We start from the raw sequence: 24726 nt of genomic DNA, 5'->3' as shown, positions 1-24726 counted from the left end.
GGTTGCTGTGAGTTAATGACAGGCCAGTACTAATGGTACCCCGTATTACCTTATACATGTCTGTGTGTGTACGCATTGCTTCGTAGATAGAGTGCTCAATGAGTGTGTGCGCACTCTCTTCACCTTTGACTTCACAGATGACAAAGGTTTGAAATTTGATAACATTTCAGTCAAATGGTCCATTGGATAATAAAAAATATGACCCATAAATGCAAACATGACCCAGTATAAAATCCTGTTTTGACTAATAATAAAAAGTGTGACTACGTGCTTATTAATTTTGACATGAAAAGTCTGGTTCCGGGGGGGGGGGTTTGGGGGGGGTGTTGTAATGTAGAAAAGCACAAATTTGAGGGGAGGAGGTGGTCTTGAAAAGTGCTATTCCTTGTCGTGGTGTGAAAAAGTTGATAATTTTGGATGCCCCCAACATATCTGATTCAAACTAAAATAAACAAGAAAAAGAGCAATCAGAGATTGCAGACCCTCACCAGGACTGCTTTTGTGTGGCATTTGTGGACTGGTGTGTTACGTAATTAACAAGACATAATTAGAACTGCCGCTTTATAATTGCCGGCAGTGATGACCGGGTACCCCGACGTCCCGCTTTGATGCAACTCCGCTTTCATCGGACACCTGACCATGACCCATGACGTTTTAAAAAATTATTATTCAATTGAATGCAGAATGGGATTAAAATAAATTAAAGTCAAATCAAATGGAAGACCAAATAGGTACAGTCCTGCATTGGAGTAATCAGAAGGAACCTGAACAAGAAAAAAGCAAAGATGAAGTCGTCAAGAGGAACCTGGATAGGATGAGCATTTCAGCTGCGACTACTTAACTCTACCCTCAAACAAATGCAGGCACAGCCAAGTGAGCCTTATTCAAAAAAAAAATATCACAAAAACACAAAGAACCCATGTCAAAAAAATAAATAATTCTGCCTGCCACACCAAGCGTCCAACCAAGTTGAAATTTATAACACGTATTCCCCATAACTATCATCATCATCATCATCATCATCATCATCATCATCATCATCATCATCATCATCATCATCATCTATTTAAGTCAGTATTATCCCCCTTACTTCCATGATGAAAGTTGCTGACTTTCACTCCTTCCATGACCTAACTCCAGCTCTCCACTTCTATCTTCTGCGTCTTCCACTCCCAATCCCAATTTCTGACTTTCTTTCATAACCAACTCCTTCCAACTCAACTTTGGCCTTCCTCTTCCCCTTTCCCCCTCCACTTCCAAATTCCATACTCTCTTAACTCCCTCATCGTCTCTCTTTCTGAGTACGTGACCCAACCATCTCAAGCCACTCCTTCTTACCACCTCCACTATTGTATATTTCAGCCCAATCCTTTCCATCAACTCCTTCGTGTTCTTTCTGTCTACCAACTGCACTCCACACATCTTTCTAATCATTGCTCTTTCTGTTCTTCTCAAGAGACCTTCTTCTACCGATCTCACAGTCCATGCCTCTGGCCCATAAACCATTACTGCTCTCACACAGGTGGTATCAATCTTCCCTTTCAACTTCAAAGGCTTTTACCACGTCACAATAATGCAAGCTCGTTGAACTTCATCCAACCCAATGTCGTTCTTCTTGTAACTGCAAGCTCGCTGTCTCCACTACTGTTGATGGTGTCACCCAGATAACAAAATCTGCTTACTCTCTCAAGATCTTTCAATCTTTGCTCCGAATCCGGATCCTGATCCTGGTGGCTTAAATTTCTTCTTCTGATGCAGGCTTTACTCTCAAAACTACCATCCATTCTTTGTGTCACTCTTTTCACATTTGTACATCTCCCATGAATCCATTTGTGACAAGAACTGCATCTGATGGCATTACTTACCACTCTTTTACCACAAACTCCACATGGATCTTTCTTGGCCAATTCAATAACCCCTGTTTCTTCACCACATTCCATAATTTTCGTTTTCCCCATGTTGATTTTCAAACCTTTGCCTTCAAACGCCCTCTTCCATTTGTTGAACTGTGATTCCAACTCCTCCATTGATTCTGCAATCAAGACTAAATCATCCACATAAAGTAATTCAAACAACACACCTTATCTTTCTGACTCTGACAATACATCGCGTACCGTCACAAACAGGAGCGGCAAAAGCACCGATCCCTGATGAACGCCTATGGCCACATTGAATTTTTCAGAGAAACCACTACCAACTTGAACTCATGTCGGCGCATCTTCATGAAGTGTCATCACAACCTCCACCAAAGCCTCAGGAACATTTATTTTGCGAAGCGCCCATTCGATGACTTTCCTCGGGACTCTGTCAAATGCCTTTTCCAGGTCCACAAAACACATGAATAATTTATTTTTCTTTTCTTGATAGCACTCCTGCATGTGCCTGACTATGAAGATCGCATCAACCGTACCTTTTCCCGGCATGAAACCGGATTGCATCTCATCAATCTTCACCACCTCCCTGAGCCGTTTCTCCAACACTCTTTCCACAAGTTTCATTCCATGTGCCAGTAGTTTCACTCCACGATACGATCCACATTCCATGACACCCCCTTTACCTTTGTGGATAGGTACCAAGGTGCTTTGTTTCCAATCATCTGGCATGCTCTTACCTTGCATTATCTCATTTGCAACCTGATCTAATACTTCTAATCCATGAGGAGACGATGTAAAATGCTCCTTCGTAATGCTTGATGGACCACCTGCTTTTCCATTCTTCATACTTTCCAAAGCTTTCTTTATTTCTTCCTTTGAGATTTCTTTCATTGGGCCCTCCGTTCTTTCAGCTTCCATGAAACCATCCCACTGATTTTCCTGATTCATGATGGATTCCAAATGCTCCTTCCTTCTATCTTCATCAACAAAGAAAATCCTCCCATTTTTATCCTTTATACAGTTGCTTTCAGTGATGTCACGAGATTCCCTCTTCATTATCTTCAGTTTCTGAAAAATTCCTTGTCTGTTCATCTGCAACTGTTCCCGCTCTTTTTCAGCTTCTTTCTTCATGGCTTCTGCCACCGCCTTCTTCGCATTCTTCTTATCTCTCTTGTATCTTGCTTTGTTTTCTTCCCTGTTCTGTTTCTGCATCTTCTTGAAGCTTTCTTTCTTTCTTTCGATGGCCACCTTCATCTCTTCATTCCACCACCAGGTTTCACCATGACGTGGTTTTCCTTCACCAACACCACAAACTTCATTTGCTGCTTGTTGAGCACAATTCCTGTACTTTGTGCAGATATCTCCGTCTTCTTCCTTTTCCTCCCAGAGAATATCGATCCCTTCAGCAAATTTTCTTTTTACTTCTCCATCTTTCAGCTTCCAGGTCTTTGTGCGCTTACGCTGTTGCTGTTTCCTTTTCTTCACCTCATCTATTTTGTCCACATCCATTACCACCAAGCTGTGCTGGAGTTCACCAGGAATAACTTTCACATTTCGAATTTTCTTTCTCCAACTTTTTCCTACTGACATAAAATCGATCTCTGTTTCTGCTCCACCGGACCTAAATGTTGCCTTTTCCTCATTCTTGAACAAACTGTTCATGACAACCAGATCCACCTCCGCGCAAAATTCTAATAAACTTCTTCCTTCATCATTTCTCCTACCAATACTAAAACCGCCATGAACACCTTCATAGCAATCCACATCTTTACCCACACGACCGTTGAAGTCACCAGTGACAATTAAAAATTATTTTGGCCCCGTGCTCTCCACTTCTGCTGTCAGATCTTCATAAAACTTTTCTTTTTCAACTTCCTCTCGTCCCACCTGCGGCACATATCCACTGATCACACAAATTAATTGCTTACCATGTACCATTACCACAACTAGAATCCTGTCACTAATTCTTTTTATATCAATAGCATTACCACTCAGTTCCTCTTTTATCAAAACTCTCACTCCTGCAGCTCCATCACCACCTGACCACAAAAACTTATACCTGACCCCCATCGCACCAACGAATCTTGCTCCGCCTCCTTTCCATCTTGTTTCTTGCACACAACACACATCCACTTTCCTCTTTCTCAGTTCCATCACTACCTCCATACTTTTTCCCACCATTGAACCAATGTTCCAACTCCCAAACCTCAGGCTTGAACACACATCGGGTCCATGAGAACCATCATAGGGAAGGACAGGCCTTCGCGATCTTGCTTGAGGGTTTGTACTTTTTGATGGAGGCCGGTACTGCCCACGGCAACCTACGGGCTGGTTGCTGCCCACGTTGAAGTTGTCCTGCCATGATGAAGTTAATAGAGCCTAAATTTTTACGGTGAGCATGCCCTTGCTTACCACCAACCTGTAACCCTAGGAGGGAGTGTAAATGGCCATTGGCTCTTCCATCAGCTCCTCCGCCCTTTGACAGGTCTTATTTTTAATCCTGCTGGGTGTCCACACACACCCTCCTCACCCGGTTTCCCAGGTGGGGTTGCCGGTTTAGTCACCGACGACCCGACCATAAACAGCACAGTACTGGTTTACATGGTTACCGAGTAGCAGGTTACAACCTGGGCTGACTCGGTAGTCAATACCTCGTCGATAATAATTTTGAAGCTTCATGTCGATTGATTAAGAGGTTCCAGAGAAAACATTATTTAATATATTTATTCAATCCAATATGCCCGCCAAACCATGTGACCTACCAATTATTCCTTCACAAACTTTTACACCCATGACTTGGGGAACATTTGTGTGAAGTTTCCCCTCGATCTGTCCAGCCGTTCTGGAGAAGAAGATTTTTATAGGTTTTAGAGTAAATCCATATGGCTGCCAAACCAGGTGACCTATGACATCATATTTGTGAACCTTATGACATCAACGTGTAAAAATTTGCCTCGATCTGTTCAGCCACTTCAGAGAAGAAGATTTTTGAAAATTTTTCCAATATGGCTGCCACACCATGTCACCGATGACATCACAATTATCATTAAAACATTCTACATGAGTATTCGCACGTATTGTGAAAAATTTGTCTCAATCCGACAAGTAGTTGCAGAGAAAAACACAAGTTCTGTGCGGACAAACAAACAAACTGACAGACAGATAAACAGACAGAAAAATGGATACAAATGCAATATCCTCTCCTTTGGCGAAGGTAACTCGTATCATGTCACCTCATGATGTGAATACTGTAATAATGTATCATCATGATGTGAATAATAATATAACCTCTGCTCTCCAGGGATTCAAGCAAGCGGTACACCGCTCTTGTCATCCCTCATCCTGACCCATGACCTTTATTAACCCCATTAACCTTTCCTTACTTGCTCGTTTCAGTGTTTCCTTACCTCCTCCTCTCTTCCCCTCCACCCCACAACACCTCTGCCGCACCACTCTCGACTCCACCCCCCCCCTCTTGCCTCCTCCCATGCTGCCCTCCTTTTCTCATCACTTCCACTCTTACCCCATCCTCCTCTTCTCCTTTCCTCCTCCCTCTCCTCTTTTCCTATTCATTCATTCCCTTGATGTTTGTCCCACCGTCAGCTCTACCTTGCTCATCCATGAGCTTTGTTCCTGTTAATAATAAAAAACGAACCCCATGGTTGTTCCAACAGGCAGGTTTTCCATGATGAAAGTGGACATCTCGACCGTAAGCTGGGATTCTCAGCTCTGTATCGACAAGAAGCGACGCGCATTGGTCATGATGACTTCATCCGTCAGCTCTCCGATTTCCACAGGTCTCGCTCTTTGATTTTTGTTTTGTTTGATGCTTTTTCCATTCCGTTTATTCTTCTACAACACTAGTAGGAGTGCTCCAACCTACCGCTACTACTTCTTCTTCTTCGTCTTACATTTGGAAATATCAACTCACAGGTTCAAGTCCATATGACTCAGACACTTCTGGCTGTGCAATTGATTTGATTCCATTTTTATATCTCTTGCTCTGTTTTTATTTGCATGTCCAGGTAAAGGTTTACTGCAGTTTGTTATAGGGTGTTTCTGAAACACGTGAGTTACCTCTGCCACTGAAGGTGAAGGAGGTTATGTTTTCACTCCTTTCTGTCTGTTTTTCTGTCTGTCTGTTTGTCTGCCTGTGTACAGAATATCTCAAAAAGTTGTGGACGGATCCGGATGAAATTGTGTGGACAGGTCTGTGTGTGACAACGATCAACTGATCAGATTTTGGTGAAGTTTCGGATCCGGATCCGACTACTAGGATTTTTTTCAGTGATTCTTCACCATTGAGAGATCACGCCAAAAAGGATTTGTAGCACGACATCTCAAAAAGTTGTGGATGGATTTGGATCAAACTTGGTGGACATGTTGGGTGTGTGACGCGGAAGAAATGATTCAATTTTGGTGAACATCCGAATCTGGATGCGGATCTGTTAAAAAAATTTTTTCATGATTCTTCACCATTGAGAGATAGGGCCAAGCTGATATTTGGCACGATATCTCAAACAGTTGTGGACGGAATCAGATGAAACTTGGTGGACAGGTTGGGTGGGTGACAAGGACAAATTGATTCGATTTTGGTGACAATCCGAATCCGGATCTAGATACGAGAATTATTTAATTCTAAAGTGATTCTTCACCATTGAGAGGTCGGGCCAAAAACGATATAGTACTGTGTTGCATGATATTTCAAAAATGTATTGGGAACGATATGTTCTCGTGGATCAGGCATTACGTGGTGGAGGTATGCGCTCTACCGAGTGCCCTTGTAGTTTATTAGGGCTTCAAGCATGGCTGAAGCCCTATTGAATTCGTTAGTATTATTAGGGCTTCAAGCCAAATGGCTGAAGCCCTATTGAATTCGTTAGTATTATTATTATTAAAGGCGTTTTTATGTTCTACTGACCGATTTTGTGGCGGATCTGGAGGGAAAACTGTTGGATGAAATTCAACGAAACTTAACACCATAATAACTCTCCACCTGAAGTTTATACTATGAAACATTTGATGATGTAGGTCACGTGGTATGGCGGCCAGATTGGATTTTTTTCCAAAACCTAAAAACATCTTCTCCAGAACGGATAACACGACAGCCTCAAACTTTTGCACACATTTGCATTGTTCCATGGGAATGTTAAGTTGTTAATTTGGTCGAAATCGTTACATAATTCATATGATTTAAAATGATGCCGATTCGCCTCATTAAATATGCAAAATATGCAAATGAGAGTTGAAAAAAATTTAATGACAAATTTAGATAGCACATAAACAGCGGACTCCCAATATATTTATACTATGTCTGTATTTGACCCCAGTGAGCCCCCAGCACCCCCAAAGTTGAAAATCACCCATTTTTGAAATGTCATAAAATGAAAACAACACTTGGATGAAATTCAATGAAACTTAAACACGTAATAACTCTCCACCTGAAGTTTATAATTTGAAAATTTTGATGACGTAGGTCACGTGGTATGGCGGCCATATTGGATTTTCTCTAGAACCTCAAAACATCTTCTCCAGAACGCATAACCCAACAGCCTCAAGCTTTTGCACACATTTGCGATGTTCCATGTGAATATTAAGTTGTTAATTTGGTCAAAATCGTCACTGAATTTATATGATTAAAATTATGCCGATTCGCCTCATTAAATATGCCAAATATGCAAATGAGAGTTGAAAAAATCGAATGACGGATTTAGATAGGCCTTAAAGATGGGACTCCAAATATGTTTACATTATGTCTGTATTTTACCCCAGTGAGGCCCCAGAGCCCCCCAAAGTTTAAAATCACCCATTTTTGAAATGTCGTTAAATGAAAACAATGGATGAAATTCAATGAAACTTATCCATTTAATAACTCTCCACCTGAAGTTTATACTTTGAAAATTTTGATGACGTAGGTCACGTGGTATGGCGGCCATATTGGATTTTCTCTAAAACCTCAAAACATCTTCTCCAGAACGCATAACCCAACAGCCTCAAGCTTTTGCACACATTTGCGATGTTCCATGTGAATATTAAGTTGTTAATTTGGTCGAAATCGTTACATAATTCATATGATTTAAAATTATGCCGATTCGCCTCATTAAATATGCAAAATATGCAAATGAGAGTTGAAAAAATTTAATGACAAATTTAGATAGCACATAAACAGGGGACTCCTAATATATTTATACTATGTCTGTATTTGACCCCAGTGAGCCCCCAGCACCCCCCAAAGTTGAAAATCACCCATTTTTGAAATATCATAAAATGAAAACAACACTTAGATGAAATTCATTGAAACTTAAACACGTAATAACTCTCCACCTGAAGTTTATACTTTGAAAATTTTGATGACGTAGGTCACGTGGTATGGCGGCCATATTGGATTTTCTCCAAAACCTAAAAACATCTTCGCCAGAAAGGATAACCCGACAGCCTCAATCTTTTGCACACATTTCCGACGTTCCATGGGAATGTTAAGTTGTTAATTTGGTCGAACTCGTTACATAATTTATATGATTAAAATGATGCCAATTCGCCTCATTAAATATGCCAAATATGCAAATGAGAGTTCAAAAATTTTAATGACAGATTTAGATAGTTAATAAACAGGGGACTCCAAATATGTGTATACTATGTCTGTATTTGACCCCAGTGAGGCCCCAGCGCCCCCCGAAGTTTAAAATCACTCATTTTCGACATGTCATAAAATGAAACCGAAAGAAGATAGAGCTATAGTGACAGCACATTCTGGAAGATCATTTAACGTCCTACAAGTTCGCCATTTACATTAATATGCAAATGTGTAGTTATTGGACTTTTTTCGGGACTTGAAACTTTGTCCAGCCTCGATTTGTCCAATGTGAAGTTTCTTTCTTTATCATGTATTGCTATCGGCTTTACAATCCTTCATTGATATAACATGAGGGACACCGTAGCGAGACCCCATTGCAGACTCAGTGCAAATTAAAGTCCTTTGACGTCGGATGCACGGGTTGAAGCCCGGGATTACTGGTTTATCAGTTTTAATTAGGGTACCCTGTCAGTACAGGGTACCCTATTGTTTTTCTTCTGTTTATTATTACGCATTATACATTATTTTTATTAGGGTATCCAGTCAAATGGACTGGATAACCTATTGTTTTTCTTCTGTTTATTATTAGGGTACCCTGTCAGTACAGGGTACCCTATTGTTTTTCTTATGTTTATTATTAGGGTACCCTGTGAGTACAGGGTACCCTATTGTTTTTCTTATGTTTATTATTTATTAGGGTACCCTGTGAGTACAGGGTACCCTATTGTTTTTCTTCTGTTTATTATTACGCATTATTAGGGTACCCTGTGAGTACAGGGTACCCTATTGTTTTTCTTCTGTTTATTATTACGCATTATTATTATTATTCTTCCGCCGGCATTTTGCACCCTTTTTCGCTTTAAAAATCATTTTCTCTGGAACACTAAGTCCGATCGACAGGAAATTTTCACCATAGTATGTATCTTTTTTGATAGCACAATCACGTTATAATTATGACGTCATTGGTCACGTGGTACGGTCGCCATCTTGAAAAAAGCGATAAACTTTGGACATCTGTATCTCGGAAACCGTGCAATGGAAAAAATTTTCGTTTGATACATTTTACTAAGCTCCCTATGGGGAACACGTGTGATTTTTCGTGACGTCATAGGTGAAGCGATATACCGGTGAAAATTCGTCAAGTAGAACGCCATATGGGAAAAATCTGAAAAATTCTGAGCATCATCTACGCCAAAAATCACTGACGAAAATGTTTTTTTGACGTCATCGATGACGTAATTCGGCCGCCATCTTGTTTTTTAGTGTTTTTTTTAAAATCTTCTTCTCCAGAACGGCTATGCAGATTAAGGCGAAACTTTACACGCACATTCCCCCTGAGGTCCTCTTTCAAGTTTGTTAATTTGTTGTTGATACGTCACATGGTTTGGCGGCCATCTTGAAAAAACCCTAAAACCTTCAAACATCTTCTTCTCCAGAAGCGCTGGTCCAATGAAGGCGAGATTTCAGAACTATATTCGTGACATGTATGCGATGCAAGTTTGTTAATTTCAAAGTGATAGGTCACATGGTTTGGCCGCCATGTTGGATTTAAGAAAAATATTAAATAAAGTTTTCTCTGGTATTTCATAAGCCATCGAAGCGAAAATTTGCAAGTGCCTTCCTCGCTCAAGTCTGCATACATGGTAAAAAATTTTACCTCAGAAGTCACATGGTTTGGCGGCCATCTTGGATAGAAAAATAGACTTTATCCGATTTACACAAAACTTCACACACTTGTTCGGGTCGATGATGGAAAGCAGAATTTAAATTCATGATATCCTCGGTCACAAGGTTCGGCAGCCATCTTGGATTGAAAATGAATAAATTTTAAAAATCTTCTTCTCCAGAAGGGCAAGACAGATGAAGACGAAACTTCACAGATATATTCCCCATGAGGTCCTTTCTCAAGTTTGTTAATTTGTTTTTGATCGGTCACATGGTTTGGCGGCCATCTTGAAAAAACCCGAAAACCTTCAAACATCTTCTTCTCCAGAAGCGTTGGCCCAATGAAGGGGAGATTTCAGAACTATATTCGGGACAGGAAGGCGATATAAGTTTGTTAATTTCGAATTGATAAGTCACATGGTTTGGCCGCCATCTTGGATTTCAGAAAAATATTAAATAATGTTTTCTCTGGAACCGCTTAACCAAACGAATCGAAAATTTGTAATTATCATCTAGCAGGCAGTATGCACGCTTGGTAAAATTATGATGTCACACGTCACATGGTTTGGCGGCCATCTTGGATTGAAAAACGCACCTTTACCGATTAACACGAAACTTCACGTACGTGTTCCAATACCCAGTTGGAAGCAGAATATACATTTCTGATGTCATAGGTCACATGGTTCGTCAGCCATCTTGGATTGAAAAACAATATCTTCAAACGTCTTTTTCTCTGAAACGGCTGAACAGATCCAGGCGAAACTCCACCACTATGACCGCCTCTCCATGACGAATAAAAAGTTCCCACCCCCTTTTGAGGTACGATGCAACGTTTGGCAGCCATATTGGATTGAAGGAAAAATATTAATTAATGTTTACTCTGGAACTACTGCATCAATAAATGTGAAACATCAAGTTTATGGTGGAACGCTCATGCGGAATGAGGGTTTGAAATTTCAACGCGATCGGGCCCAGGGTTTGGCAGCCATGTTGGTTTTAAGAAAAATATTAAATAATGTTTTCTCTGGAACTGCTTAACCTGGAGAAGCGAAAATTTGCAGTTATCATCCACCATCGTGTTTGCACACGTGGTGCAAATTATGACATCACAAGTCACATGGTTTGGCCGCCATCTTGGATTGAAGGATAAATATTAATTAATGTTTACTCTGGAACCGCTGCCTCTATATATGCGAAACTTCAGATTTATAATTCAGGTGACATGCGAAATAAAAGTTTAAAATTTCAACCTGATCGGTCACGCGGTTTGGGAGCCAGAATTATTTAATTATTTGAATCTGGAAGCCAGTAATAACGAAATTGAATGCTTTGTGCTGCCCGGTTCGTAACTCATCTGTTCCGTGCCGTCTCGAAGCAGGCCTGTGTTTGTATCACTATTAAATAATGTTTTCTCTGGCACCGCTTATCCTTTCAATGCCAAACTTTGCGACTGTCATCTGCAGAAAGTCCCATGTTGTATCAAAGGCGGACGGACTGGGTACCCGGTCATCACTGCCAGCAGTTATAAAGTGGCAGTTCTAGTTATTAGGGTACCCTGTGAGTACAGGGTACCCTATTGTTTTTCTTCTGTTTATTATTACGCATTATTAGGGTACCCTGTGAGTACAGGGTACCCTATTGTTTTTCTTCTGTTTATTATTACGCATTATTAGGGTACCCTGTGAGTACAGGGTACCCTATTGTTTTTTAGGGTACCCTGTGAGTACAGGGTACCCTATTGTTTTTCTTCTGTTTATTATTACGCATTATTATTATTATTATTTTTCCGCCGGCATTTTGCACCCTTTTTCGCTTTAAAAATCATTTTCTCTGGAACACAAAGTCCGATCGACAGGAAATTTTCACCATAGTGTGTATCTTTTTTGATAGCACAATCACGTTATAATTATGACGTCATTGGTCACGTGGTACGGTCGCCATCTTGAAAAAAGCGATAAACTTTGGACATCTGTATCTCGGAAACCGTGCAATGGAAAAATTTTTCGCTTGATACATTTTACTAAGCTCCCTATGGGGAACACGTGTGATTTTTCGTGACGTCATAGGTGAAGCGATATACCGGTGAAAATTCGTCAAGTAGAACGCCATATGGGAAAAATCTGAAAAATTCTGAGCATCATCTACGCCAAAAATCACTGACGAAAATGTTTTTATTGACGTCATCGATGACGTAATTCGGCCGCCATCTTGTTTTTAGTGTTTTTTTTTTTAAATCTTCTTCTCCAGAACGGCTATGCAGATTGAGGCGAAACTTTACACGCACATTCCCCATGAGGTCCTCTTTCAAGTTTGTTAATTTGTTGTTGATACGTCACATGGTTTGGCGGCCATCTTGAAAAAACCCTAAAACCTTCAAACATCTTCTTCTCCAGAAGCGCTGGTCCAATGAAGGCGAGATTTCACGACTATATTCGTGACATGTATGCGATGCAAGTTTGTTAATTTCAAAGTGATAGGTCACATGGTTTGGCCGCCATGTTGGATTTAAGAAAAATATTAAATAATGTTTTCTCTGGTATTTCATAAGCCATCGAAGCGAAAATTTGCAAGTGCCTTCCTCGCTCAAGTCTGCATACATGGCAAAAATTTTTACCTCAGAAGTCACATGGTTTGGCGGCCATCTTGGATAGAAAAATAGACTTTATCCGATTTACGCGAAACTTCACACACTTGTTCGGGTCGACGATGGAAAGCAGAATTTAAATTTATGATATCATAGGTCACAAGGTTCGGCAGCCATCTTGGATTGAAAATGAATAAATTTTAAAAATCTTCTTCTCCAGAAGGGCAAGACAGATGAAGACGAAACTTCACACATATATTCCTCATGAGGTCCTTTCTCAAGTTTGTTAATTTGTTCTTGATCGGTCACATGGTTTGGCGGCCATCTTGAAAAAACCCTAAAACCTTCAAACATCTTCTTCTCCAGAAGTGCTGGTCCGATGAAGGCGAGATTTCAGAACTATATTCGGGACACGTAGTTGATGTAAGTTTGTTAATTTTGAATTGATAAGTCACATGGTTTGGCCGCCATCTTGGATTTAAGAAAAATATTAAATAATGTTTTCTCTGGAACCGCTTAACCAAACGAATCGAAAATTTGTAATTATCATCTACCATCGTGTGTGCACGCGTGGTAAAAATTATGACGTCATATGTCACATGGTTTGGTGGCCATCTTGGATAGAAAAACGCACCTTTACCGATTTACACGAAACTTCACAAACCTGTTCCAATACCCAGTTGGAAGCAGAATATAAATTTGTGATGTCATAGGTCACATGGTTCGTCAGCCATCTTGGATTGAAAAATAATATCTTTATACGTCTTTTTCTCCGAAACTATTGAACAGATCCAGGCCAACCTCCACCACTATGACCGCCTCTCCATGACGAATAAAAAGTTCTCACCCCCTTTTGAGGTACGACGCAACGTTTGGCAGCCATAGTTGATTGAAGGAAAAATATTAATTAATGTTTACTCTGGAACTACTGCATCAATAAATGTGAAACATCACATTTATGGTGGAACAGTCATGCGGAATGAGGGTATGAAATTTCCACGGGATTGGGCCCAGGGTTTGGCAGCCATGTTGGTTTTAAGAAAAATATTAAATAATGTTTTCTCTGGAACTGCTTAACCTAGCGAAGCGAAAATTTGCACTTATTGTCTGCGATCGTGTTTGCACATGTGGTGAAAATTATGACATCATACGTCACATGCTTTGGCCGCCATCTTGGATTGAAGGATAAATATTAATTAATGTTTACTCTGGAACCGCTGCTTCTATATATATGAAACTTCACGTTTGTAATTTAGCCTACATGCGTAACAAAAGTTTAAAATTTTAACCTGATCGGTCACACGGTTTGGGAGCCAGAATTATTTAATTATTTGAATCTGGAAGCCAGTAATAAGGAAATTGAACGCTTTGTGCTGCCCGGTTCGTTGCTCTTCAGTCCCATGCCATATCGAAGCAGGCCTCTGTTTGTATCACTCTTCAATAATGTTTTTTCTGGAACCACTTTCCCGATGAATGCGAAACTTTGCGACTGTCATCTGCAGAAAGTCCCATGTTGTATCAAAGGCGGACGGACTGGGTACCCGGTCATCACTGCCAGCAGTTATAAAGTGGCAGTTCTAGTTAGGGTACCCTGTGAGTACAGGGTACCCTATTGTTTTTCTTCTGTTTATTATTATTATTAGGGTACCCTGTGAGTACAGGGTACCCTATTGTTTTTCTTCTGTTTATTAGGGTACCCTGTGAGTACAGGGTACCCTATTGTTTTTCTTCTGTTTATTATTATTAGGGTATCCAGTCAAATGGACTGGATAACCTATTGTTTTTCTTCTGTTTATTATTATTATTATTATTTTTATTATTATTTTTCTTCCGCCGTAAATTTGCAAAATTTCCAGTTTTTTTCGCTTTAAATGCCATTTTCTCAGAAATGGTAAGACCAATCGACACAAAATTTTCACCAGATATGTATCTTTTTTGATAGCATACATAATTGATAATTATGACGTCATAGGTCACGTGATACGGGCGCCATCTTGAAAAAACAGATCAACTTTGGACCTCTGTATCTCGGAAACCTTCTAGTGTAAAAAAATTTCGCTTGATACATTTGAACAAGCTCCCTCTCGGGTATACGTGTGATTTTTCGTGACGTCATCAGTGAAGAGGTATCCCAGTAAAAATTCGTCAAGTAGAACGCCACATGGCAAAAATTTGAAATTTCTTGAGCATCATCTACACAAAAATTCATCGTAGAAAAATGTTATTTTGACGTCATCAGTGACGTAATTCGGCCGCCATCTTGTTTTTTTGTGTTTTTTTAAAAAAATCTTCTTCTCCAGAACGGCTGTGCAGATTGAGGCGAAACTTTACAGGCACATTCCCCCTGAGGTCCTCTTTCAAGTTTGTTAATTTGTTGTTCATACGTCACATGGTTTGGCGGCCATCTTGAAAAAACCTTAAAACCTTCAAACATCTTCTTCTCCAGAAGCGCTGGTCCAATGAAGGCGAGATTTCAGAACTATATTCGTGACATGTATGCGATGCAAGTTTGTTAATTTCAAAGTGATAGGTCACATGGTTTGGCCGCCATGTTGGATTTAAGAAAAATATTAAATAATGTTTTCTCTGGTATTTCATAAGCCATCAAAGCGAAAATTTGCAAGTGCCTTCCTCCCTCAAGTCTGCATACATGGTAAAAAAAAATTTACCTCAGAAGTCACATGGTTTGGCGGCCATCTTGGATAGAAAAATCGACTTTATCCGATTTACACGAAACTTCACACACTTGTTCGGGTCGACGATGGAAAGCAGAATTTAAATTTATGATATCATAGGTCACAAGGTTCGGCAGCCATCTTGGATTGAAAATGAATAAATTTTAAAAATCTTCTTCTCCAGAAGGGCAAGACAGATGAAGACGAAACTTCACACATACATTCCCCATGAGGTCCTTTCTCAAGTTTGTTAATTTGTTCTTGATCGGTCACATGGTTCGGCGGCCATCTTGAAAAAACCCTAAAACCTTCAAACATCTTCTTCTCCAGAAGCGCTGGTCGGATGAAGGGGAGATTTCAGAACTATATTCGGGACACGTAGGCGATATAAGTTTGTTAATTTCGAATTGATACGTTAGACGGTTTGGCCGCCATCTTGGATTTAAGAAAAATATTAAATAATGTTTTCTCTGGAACCGCTGAACCAAACGAATCGAAAATTTGTAATTATCATCTACCATCGTGTATGCACGCATGGTAAAAATTATGACATCACACGTCACACGGTTTGGCGGCCATCTTGGATAGAAAAACGCACCTTTACCGATTAACACGAAACTTTACAAACGTGTTCCAATACCCAGTTGGAAGCAGAATGTAAATTTCTGATGTCATAGGTCACATGGTTCGTCAGCCATCTTGGATTGAAAATGAATAAATTTTAAAAATCTTCTTCTCCAGAAAGGCAAGACAGATTAAGCCGAAACTTCACACATATATTCCCCATGAGGTCCTTTCTCAAGTTTGTTAATTTGTTCTTGATTGGTCACATGGTTTGGCGGCCATCTTGAATTTACCTTAAAACCTTCAAACATCTTCTTCTCCAGAACACCTAATCTGATCAAGGGGAAACTTCACACCCCTATTGCACATGAGTAGGGAATACAAGTTTGTTAATTTCTAATTGATAGGTCACATGGTTTGGCAGCCATGTTGAATTTAAGAAAAATATTAAATAATGTTTTCTCTGGAACTGCTTAACCTATCGAAGCGAAAATTTGCGTCTGTCATCCTTCCTGATATCTGCATACATGGTAAAAATTATGAGGTCACAAGTCACATGGTTTGGCCGCCATCTTAGATTGAAGGATAAATATTAATTCATGTTTACTCTGGAACCACTACTTCTATATATGCGAAACTTCATATTTATAATTTAGGCTACATGTGAAACAAAAGTTTAAAATTTCAACCTGATCGGTCGTGTGGTTTGGCAGCCAGAATTATTTAATTATTTGAATCTGGTCGCCAGTAATAAGGAAATTGAACGCTTTATGCTGCCCGGTTCGTAACTCGTCTGTTCCGCGCCGTCTCGAAGCAGGCCTGTGTTTGTATCACCATTAACTAATGTTTTCTCTGGCACCGCTTATCCGATAAATGCGAAACTTTGCGACTATGATTTAAGTCTCACGTTGTGTCAGTTGTGTCAAAGGCGGACGGACTGGGTACCCGGTCATCACTGCCAGCAGTTATAAAGTGGCAGTTCTAGTTATTATTATTATTATTATTTTTCTTTTTCCGCCGGCATTTTGCACCCTTTTTCGCTTTAAAAACCATTTTCTCTGGGATACTAAGTCCGATCGACACAAAATTTTCACCACAGTATGTATCTTTTTTGATAGCACAATCACGTTATAATTATGACGTCATTGGTCACGTGGTACGGTCGCCATCTTGAAAAAAGCGATAAACTTTGGACATCTGTATCTCGGAAACCGTGCAATGGAAAATTTTTTCGCTTGATACATTTTACTAAGCTCCCTATGGGGAACACGTGTGATTTTTCGTGACGTCATAGGTGAAGCGATATTCCAGTGAAAATTCGTCAAGTAGAACGCCATATAGGAAAAATCTGAAAAATTCTGAGCATCATCTACGCCTAAAATTGCTGCGGAAAATGTTTTTCTTGACGTCATCGATGACGTAATTCGGCCGCCATCTTGTTTTTTAGTGTTTTTTTTAAAAATCTTCTTCTCCAGAAGGGCTGGACAGATTAAGGCGAAACTTTACAGGTACATTCCCCCTGATGTCCTCTTTCAAGTTTGTTAATTTGTTGTTGATACGTCACATGGTTTGGCGGCCATCTTGAAAAAACCCTAAAACCTTCAAACATCTTCTTCTCCAGAAGCGCTGGTCCCATGAAGGCGAGATTTCACAACTATATTCGGGACATGTATGCGATGCAAGTTTGTTAATTTCAAAGTGATAGGTCACATGGTTTGGCCGCCATGTTGGATTTAAGAAAAATATTAAATAATGTTTTCTCTGGTATTTCATAAGCCATCGAAGCGAAAATTTGCAATTGCCTTCCTCCCTCAAGTCTGCATACATGGTAAAAAATTTTTACCTCAGAAGTCACATGGTTTGGCGGCCATCTTGGATAGAAAAATAGACCTTATCCGATTTTCACGAAACTTCACACACTTGTTCGGGTCGACGATGGAAAGCAGAATTTAAATTTATGATATCATAGGTCACAAGGTTCGGCAGCCATCTTGGATTGAAAATGAATAAATTTTAAAAATCTTCTTCTCCAGAAGGGCAAGACAGATTAAGACGAAACTTCACAGATATATTCCCCATGAGATCCTTTCTCAAGTTTGTTAATTTCTTCTTGATCGGTCACATGGTTTGGCGGCCATCTTGAAAAAACCCTAAAACCTTCAAACATCTTCTTCTCCAGAAGCGCTGGTCCACTGAAGGGGAGATTTCAGAACTATATTCGGGAGAGTAAGGCGATATAAGTTTGTTAATTTCGAATTGATAAGTCACATGGTTTGGCCGCCATCTTGGATTTAAGAAAAATATTAAATAATGTTTTCTCTGGAACCGCTTAACCAAACGAATCGAAAATTTGTAATTATCATCGAGAGGGCATTATGCACGCATGATAAAAATTATGACGTCACACGTCACATGGTTTGGCGGCCATCTTGGATAGAAAAACGCACCTTAACCGATTAACACGAAACTTCACAACCGTGTTCCAATACCCAGTTGGAAGCAGAATATAAATTTCTGATGTCATAGGTCACATGGTTCGTCAGCCATCTTGGATTGAAAAACAATATCTTCAAACGTCTTTTTCTCTGAAACGGCTGAACAGATCCAGGCGAAACTCGACCACTATGACCGCCTCTCCTTGACGAATAAAAGTTCCAACCCCCTTTTGAGGTACGACGCAACGTTTGGCAGCCATATTGGATTGAAGGAAAAATATTAATTAATGTTTACTCTGGTACTACTGCATCAATAAATGTGAAGCATCACCTTTATGGTGCAACAGTCATGCGGAATGAGGGTTTGAAATTTCAACGGGATCGGGCGCAGGGTTTGGCAGCCATGTTGGTTTTAAGAAAAATATTAAATAATGTTTTCTCTGGAACTGCTTAACCTAGCGAAGCGAAAATTTGCACTTATCGTCTACAATTGTGTTTGCACATGTGGTGAAAATTATGACATCAGAAGTCACATGGTTTGGCCGCCATCTTGGATTGAAGGATAAATATTAATTAATGTTTACTCTGGAACCGCTTCCTCTGTATATGCGAAACTTCACATTTATAATTCAGGTGACATGCGAAACAAAAGTTTAAAATTTCAACCTGATCGGTCACGCGGTTTGGGAGCCAGAATTATTTAATTATTTGAATCTAGAAGCCAGTAATAACGAAATTGAACGCTTTGTGCTGCCCGGTTCAGAACTCGTCTGTTCCGCGCCCTCTCGAAGCAGGCCTCTGTTTGTATCACTATTAAATAATGTTTTTCTCTGGCACCGCTTATCCTTTCAATGCGAAACTTTGCGACTGTCATCTGCAGAAAGTCCCATGTTGTATCAAAGGCCGACACGTCTGGGTACCCGGTCATCACTGCCAGCAGTTATAAAGTGGCAGTTCTAGTGTTTATTTATTAGGGTACCCTGTCAGTACAGGGTACCCTATTGTTTTTCTTCTGTTTATTATTATTTTTCTTTTTCCGCCGGCATTTTGCACCCTTTTTCGCTTTAAAAATCATTTTCTCTGGGATACTAAGTCCGATCGACACAAAATTTTCACCACAGTATGTATCTTTTTTGATAGCACAATCACGTTATAATTATGACGTCATTGGTCATGTGGTGCGGGCGCCATCTTGAAAAAAACGATAAACTTTGGACATCTGTATCTCGGAAACCGTGCAATGGAAAAATTTTTCTCTTGATACATTTTACTAAGCTCCCTATGGGGAACACGTGTGATTTTTCATGACGTCATAGGTGAAGCGATATACCGGTGAAAATTCGTCAAGTAGAACGCCGTATAGGAAAAATCTGAAAAATTCTGAGCATCATCTACGCCTAAAATCACTGACGAAAATGTTTTTCTTGACGTCATCGATGACGTAATTCGGCCGCCATCTTGTTTTTTAGTGTTTATTAAAAACAAGTCTTCTTCTCCAGAAGGGCTGGACAGATTAAGGCGAAACTTTACACGTACATTCCCCCTGATGTTCTCTTTCAAGTTTGTTAATTTGTTGTTGATACGTCACATGGTTTGGCGGCCATCTTGAAAAAACACTAAAACCTTCAAACATCTTCTTCTCCAGAAGCGCTGGTCCCATGAAGGCGAGATTTCACAACTATATTCGTGACATGTATGCGATGCAAGTTTGTTAATTTCGAAGTGATAGGTCACATGGTTTGGCCGCCATGTTGGATTTAAGAAAAATATTAAATAATGTTTTCTCTGGTATTTCATAAGCCATCGAAGCGAAAATTTGCAATTGCCTTCCTCCCTCAAGTCTGCATACATGGTAAAAAATTTTTACCTCAGAAGTCACATGGTTTGGCGGCCATCTTGGATAGAAAAATAGACCTTATCCGATTTTCAAGAAACTTCACACACTTGTTCGGGTCGACGATGGAAAGCAGAATTTAAATTTATGATATCATTGGTCACAAGGTTCGGCAGCCATCTTGGATTGAAAATGAATAAATTTTAAAAATCTTCTTCTCCAGAAGGGCAAGACAGATTAAGACGAAACTTCACACATATATTCCCCATGAGGTCCTTTCTCAAGTTTGTTAATTTGTTCTTGATCGGTCACATGGTTTGGCGGCCATCTTGAAAAAACCCGAAAACCTTCAAACATCTTCTTCTCCAGAAGCGTTGGCCCAATGAAGGGGAGATTTCAGAACTATATTCAGGACAGGAAGGCGATATAAGTTTGTTAATTTAAAATTGATAAGTCGCATGGTTTGGCCGCCATCTTGGATTTAAGAAAAATATTAAATAATGTTTTCTCTGGAACCGCTTAACCAAACGAATCGAAAATTTGTAATTATCATCTACCTTTGTCTGTGCATGCGTGGTAAAAATTATGATGTCACACGTCACATGGTTTGGCGGCCATCTTGGATAGAAAAACGCACCTTTACCGATTAACACGAAACTTCAGAAACGTGTTCCAATACCCAGTTGGAAGCAGAATTTAAACTTGTAATGTCATAGGTCACATGGTTCGTCAGCCATCTTGGATTAAAAAATAATATCTTTAAACGTATTTTTCTCTGAAAGGACTGAACAGATCCAGGCGAAACTCCACCACTATGACCGCCTCTCCATGACGAATAAAAAGTTCTCACCCCTTTTGAGGTACGACGCAACGTTTGGCAGCCATCGTGGATTGAAGGAAAAATATTAATTAATGTTTACTCTGGAACTACTGCATCAATAAATGTGAAACATCAAGTTTATGGTGGAACGCTCATGCGGAATGAGGGTTTGAAATTTCAACGCGATCGGGCCCAGGGTTTGGCAGCCATGTTGGTTTTAAGAAAAATATTAAATAATGTTTTCTCTGGAACTGCTTAACCTAGCGAAGCGAAAATTTGCGCTTATCGTCTACATTCGTGTTTGCACATGTGTTGAAAATTATGACGTCATAAGTCACATGGTTTGGCCGCCATCTTGGATTGAAGGATAAATATTAATTAATGTTTACTCTGGAACCACTGCTTCTATATATACGAAACTTCACATTTGTAATTTAGCCGACATGCGAAACAAACGTTTAAAATTTCAACCTGATCGGTCATGCGGTTTGGCAGCCAGAATTATTTAATTATTTGAATCTGTTCGCCAGTAATAAGGAAATTGAACGCTTTGTGCTGCCCGGTTCGTAACTCGTCTGTTCCGCGCCGTCTCGAAGCAGGCCTGTGGTTGTATCACCATTAAATAATGTTTTCTCTGGCACCGCTTATCCGATAAATGCGAAACTTTGCGACTATGATTTAAGTCTCATGTTGTATCAGTTGTGTCAATGGCGGACGGACTGGGTACCCGGTCATCACTGCCAGCAGTTATAAAGTGGCAGTTCTAGTTATTATTATTTTTCTTCCGCCGTAAATTTGCAAAATTTCCAATTTTTTTCGCTTTAAATGCCATTTTCTCAGAAATGGTAAGACCAATGGACACAAAATTTTCACCAGATATGTATCTTTTTTGATAGCATACATAATTGATAATTATGACGTCATAGGTCACGTGATACGGGCGCCATCTTGAAAAAACAGATCAACTTTGGACCTCTGTATCTCGGAAACCTTCTAGTGTAAAAAAATTTCGCTTGATACATTTGAACAAGCTCCCTCTCGGGAATACGTGTGATTTTTCGTGACGTCATCAGTGAAGAGGTATCCCAGTAAAAATTCGTCAAGTAGAACGCCACATGGCAAAAATTTGAAATTTCTTGAGCATCATCTACACAAAAATTCATCGTAGAAAAAAAATATTTTGACGTCATCGGTGACGTAATTCGGCCGCCATCTTGTTTTTTTGTGTTTTTTTTAAAAAATCTTCTTCTCCAGAACGGCTGTGCAGATTGAGGCGAAACTTTACAGGCACATTCCCCCTGAGGTCCTCTTTCAAGTTTGTTAATTTGTTGTTGATACGTCACATGGTTTGGCGGCCATCTTGAAAAAACCTTAAAACCTTCAAACATCTTCTTCTCCAGAAGCGCTGGTCCAATGAAGGCGAGATTTCAGAACTATATTCGTGACATGTATGCGATGCAAGTTTGTTAATTTCAAAGTGATAGGTCACATGGTTTGGCCGCCATGTTGGATTTAAGAAAAATATTAAATAATGTTTTCTCTGGTATTTCATAAGCCATCAAAGCGAAAATTTGCAAGTGCCTTCCTCCCTCAAGTCTGCATACATGGTAAAAAAATTTTACCTCAGAAGTCACATGGTTTGGCGGCCATCTTGGATAGAAAAATAGACTTTATCCGATTTACACGAAACTTCACACACTTGTTCGGGTCGACGATGGAAAGCAGAATTTAAATTTATGATATCATAGGTCACAAGGTTCGGCAGCCATCTTGGATTGAAAATGAATAAATTTTAAAAATCTTCTTCTCCAGAAGGGCAAGACAGATGAAGACGAAACTTCACAGATATATTCCCCATGAGGTCCTTTCTCAAGTTTGTTAATTTGTTCTTGATCGGTCACATGGTTCGGCGGCCATCTTGAAAAAACCCTAAAACCTTCAAACATCTTCTTCTCCAGAAGCGCTGGTCGGATGAAGGGGAGATTTCAGAACTATATTTGGGACACGTAGGCGATATAAGTTTGTTAATTTCGAATTGATACGTTAGACGGTTTGGCCGCCATCTTGGATTTAAGAAAAATATTAAATAATGTTTTCTCTGGAACCGCTGAACCAAACGAATCGAAAATTTCTAATTATCATCTACCATCGTGTATGCACGCATGGTAAAAATTATGACATCACACGTCACATGGTTTGGCGGCCATCTTGGATAGAAAAACGCACCTTTACCGATTAACACGAAACTTTACAAACGTGTTCCAATGCCCAGTTGGAAGCAGAATATAAATTTCTGATGTCATAGGTCACATGGTTCGTCAGCCATCTTGGATTGAAAATGAATAAATTTTAAAAATCTTCTTCTCCAGAAAGGCAAGACAGATTAAGCCGAAACTTCACACATATATTCCCCATGAGGTCCTTTCTCAAGTTTGTTAATTTGTTCTTGATTGGTCACATGGTTTGGCGGCCATCTTGAATTTACCTTAAAACCTTCAAACATCTTCTTCTCCAGAACACCTGATCTGATCAAGGGGAAACTTCACACCCCTATTGCACAAGAGTAGGGAATACAAGTTTGTTGATTTCTAATTGATAGGTCACATGGTTTGGCAGCCATGTTGAATTTAAGAAAAATATTAAATAATGTTTTCTCTGGCACTGCTTAACCTATCGAAGCGAAAATTTGCGCCTGTCATCCTCCATGATATCTGCATACATGGTAAAAATTATGAGGTCACAAGTCACATGGTTTGGCCGCCATCTTAGATTGAAGGATAAATATTAATTCATGTTTACTCTGGAACCACAACTTCTATATATGCGAAACTTCATATTTATAATTTAGGCTACATGGGAAACAAAAGTTTAAAATTTCAACCTGATCGGCCGTGTGGTTTGGCAGCCAGAATTATTTAATTATTTGAATCTGGTCGCCAGTAATAAGGAAATTGAACGCTTTGTGCTGCCCGGTTCGTAACTCGTCTGTTCCGCGCCGTCTCGAAGCAGGCCTGTGTTTGTCTCACCATTAAATAATGTTTTCTCCGGCACCGCTTATCCGATAAATGCGAAACTTTGCGACTATGATTTAAGTCTCACGTTGTGTCAGTTGTGTCAAAGGCGGACGGACTGGGTACCCGGTCATCACTGCCAGCAGTTATAAAGTGGCAGTTCTAGTTAGGGTACCCTGTGAGTACAGGGTACCCTATTGTTTTTCTTCTGTTTATTATTACGCATTATTATTATTATTCTTCCGCCGGCATTTTGCACCCTTTTTCGCTTTAAAAATCATTTTCTCTGGAACACTAAGTCCGATCGACAGGAAATTTTCACCATAGTATGTATCTTTTTTGATAGCACAATCACGTTATAATTATGACGTCATTGGTCACGTGGTACGGTCGCCATCTTGAAAAAAGCGATAAACTTTGGACATCTGTATCTCGGAAACCGTGCAATGGAAAAAATTTTCGTTTGATACATTTTACTAAGCTCCCTATGGGGAACACGTGTGATTTTTCGTGACGTCATAGGTGAAGCGATATACCGGTGAAAATTCGTCAAGTAGAACGCCATATGGGAAAAATCTGAAAAATTCTGAGCATCATCTACGCCAAAAATCACTGACGAAAATGTTTTTTTGACGTCATCGATGACGTAATTCGGCCGCCATCTTGTTTTTTAGTGTTTTTTAAAAAAAA

At 39.7% G+C, this 24726-nt stretch overlaps 1 protein-coding gene across 3 annotated transcripts in view; it reads left to right on the top strand.

The window, feature by feature from the left end:
* The window catches only part of LOC147012842 (dedicator of cytokinesis protein 9-like), a 230821-nt gene that overhangs the window by 105800 nt on the left and 100295 nt on the right, over positions 1–24726 (top strand). For all 3 annotated transcript variants that reach the window (XR_015051080.1, XM_085854116.1, XM_085854117.1), the window contains exon 16: positions 5549–5671. Coding sequence is in view for 2 of the 3 variants with exons in the window: in XM_085854116.1 (XP_085710242.1) it covers positions 5549–5671 (123 nt within the window). In the remaining variant the exon portion in view is untranslated. The remainder of the gene's footprint in view (positions 1–5548; positions 5672–24726) is intronic.

Source organism: Eptatretus burgeri, chromosome 14, assembly GCF_056783735.1.
Source record: "Eptatretus burgeri isolate ZD-2024b chromosome 14, Ebu_testis_v1, whole genome shotgun sequence".
NCBI classification, from domain to species: Eukaryota; Metazoa; Chordata; class Myxini; order Myxiniformes; family Myxinidae; genus Eptatretus; species Eptatretus burgeri.
The sequence above is the reverse complement of the archived record's forward strand: the minus strand, read 5'-3'. Positions and strand labels throughout refer to the sequence as shown.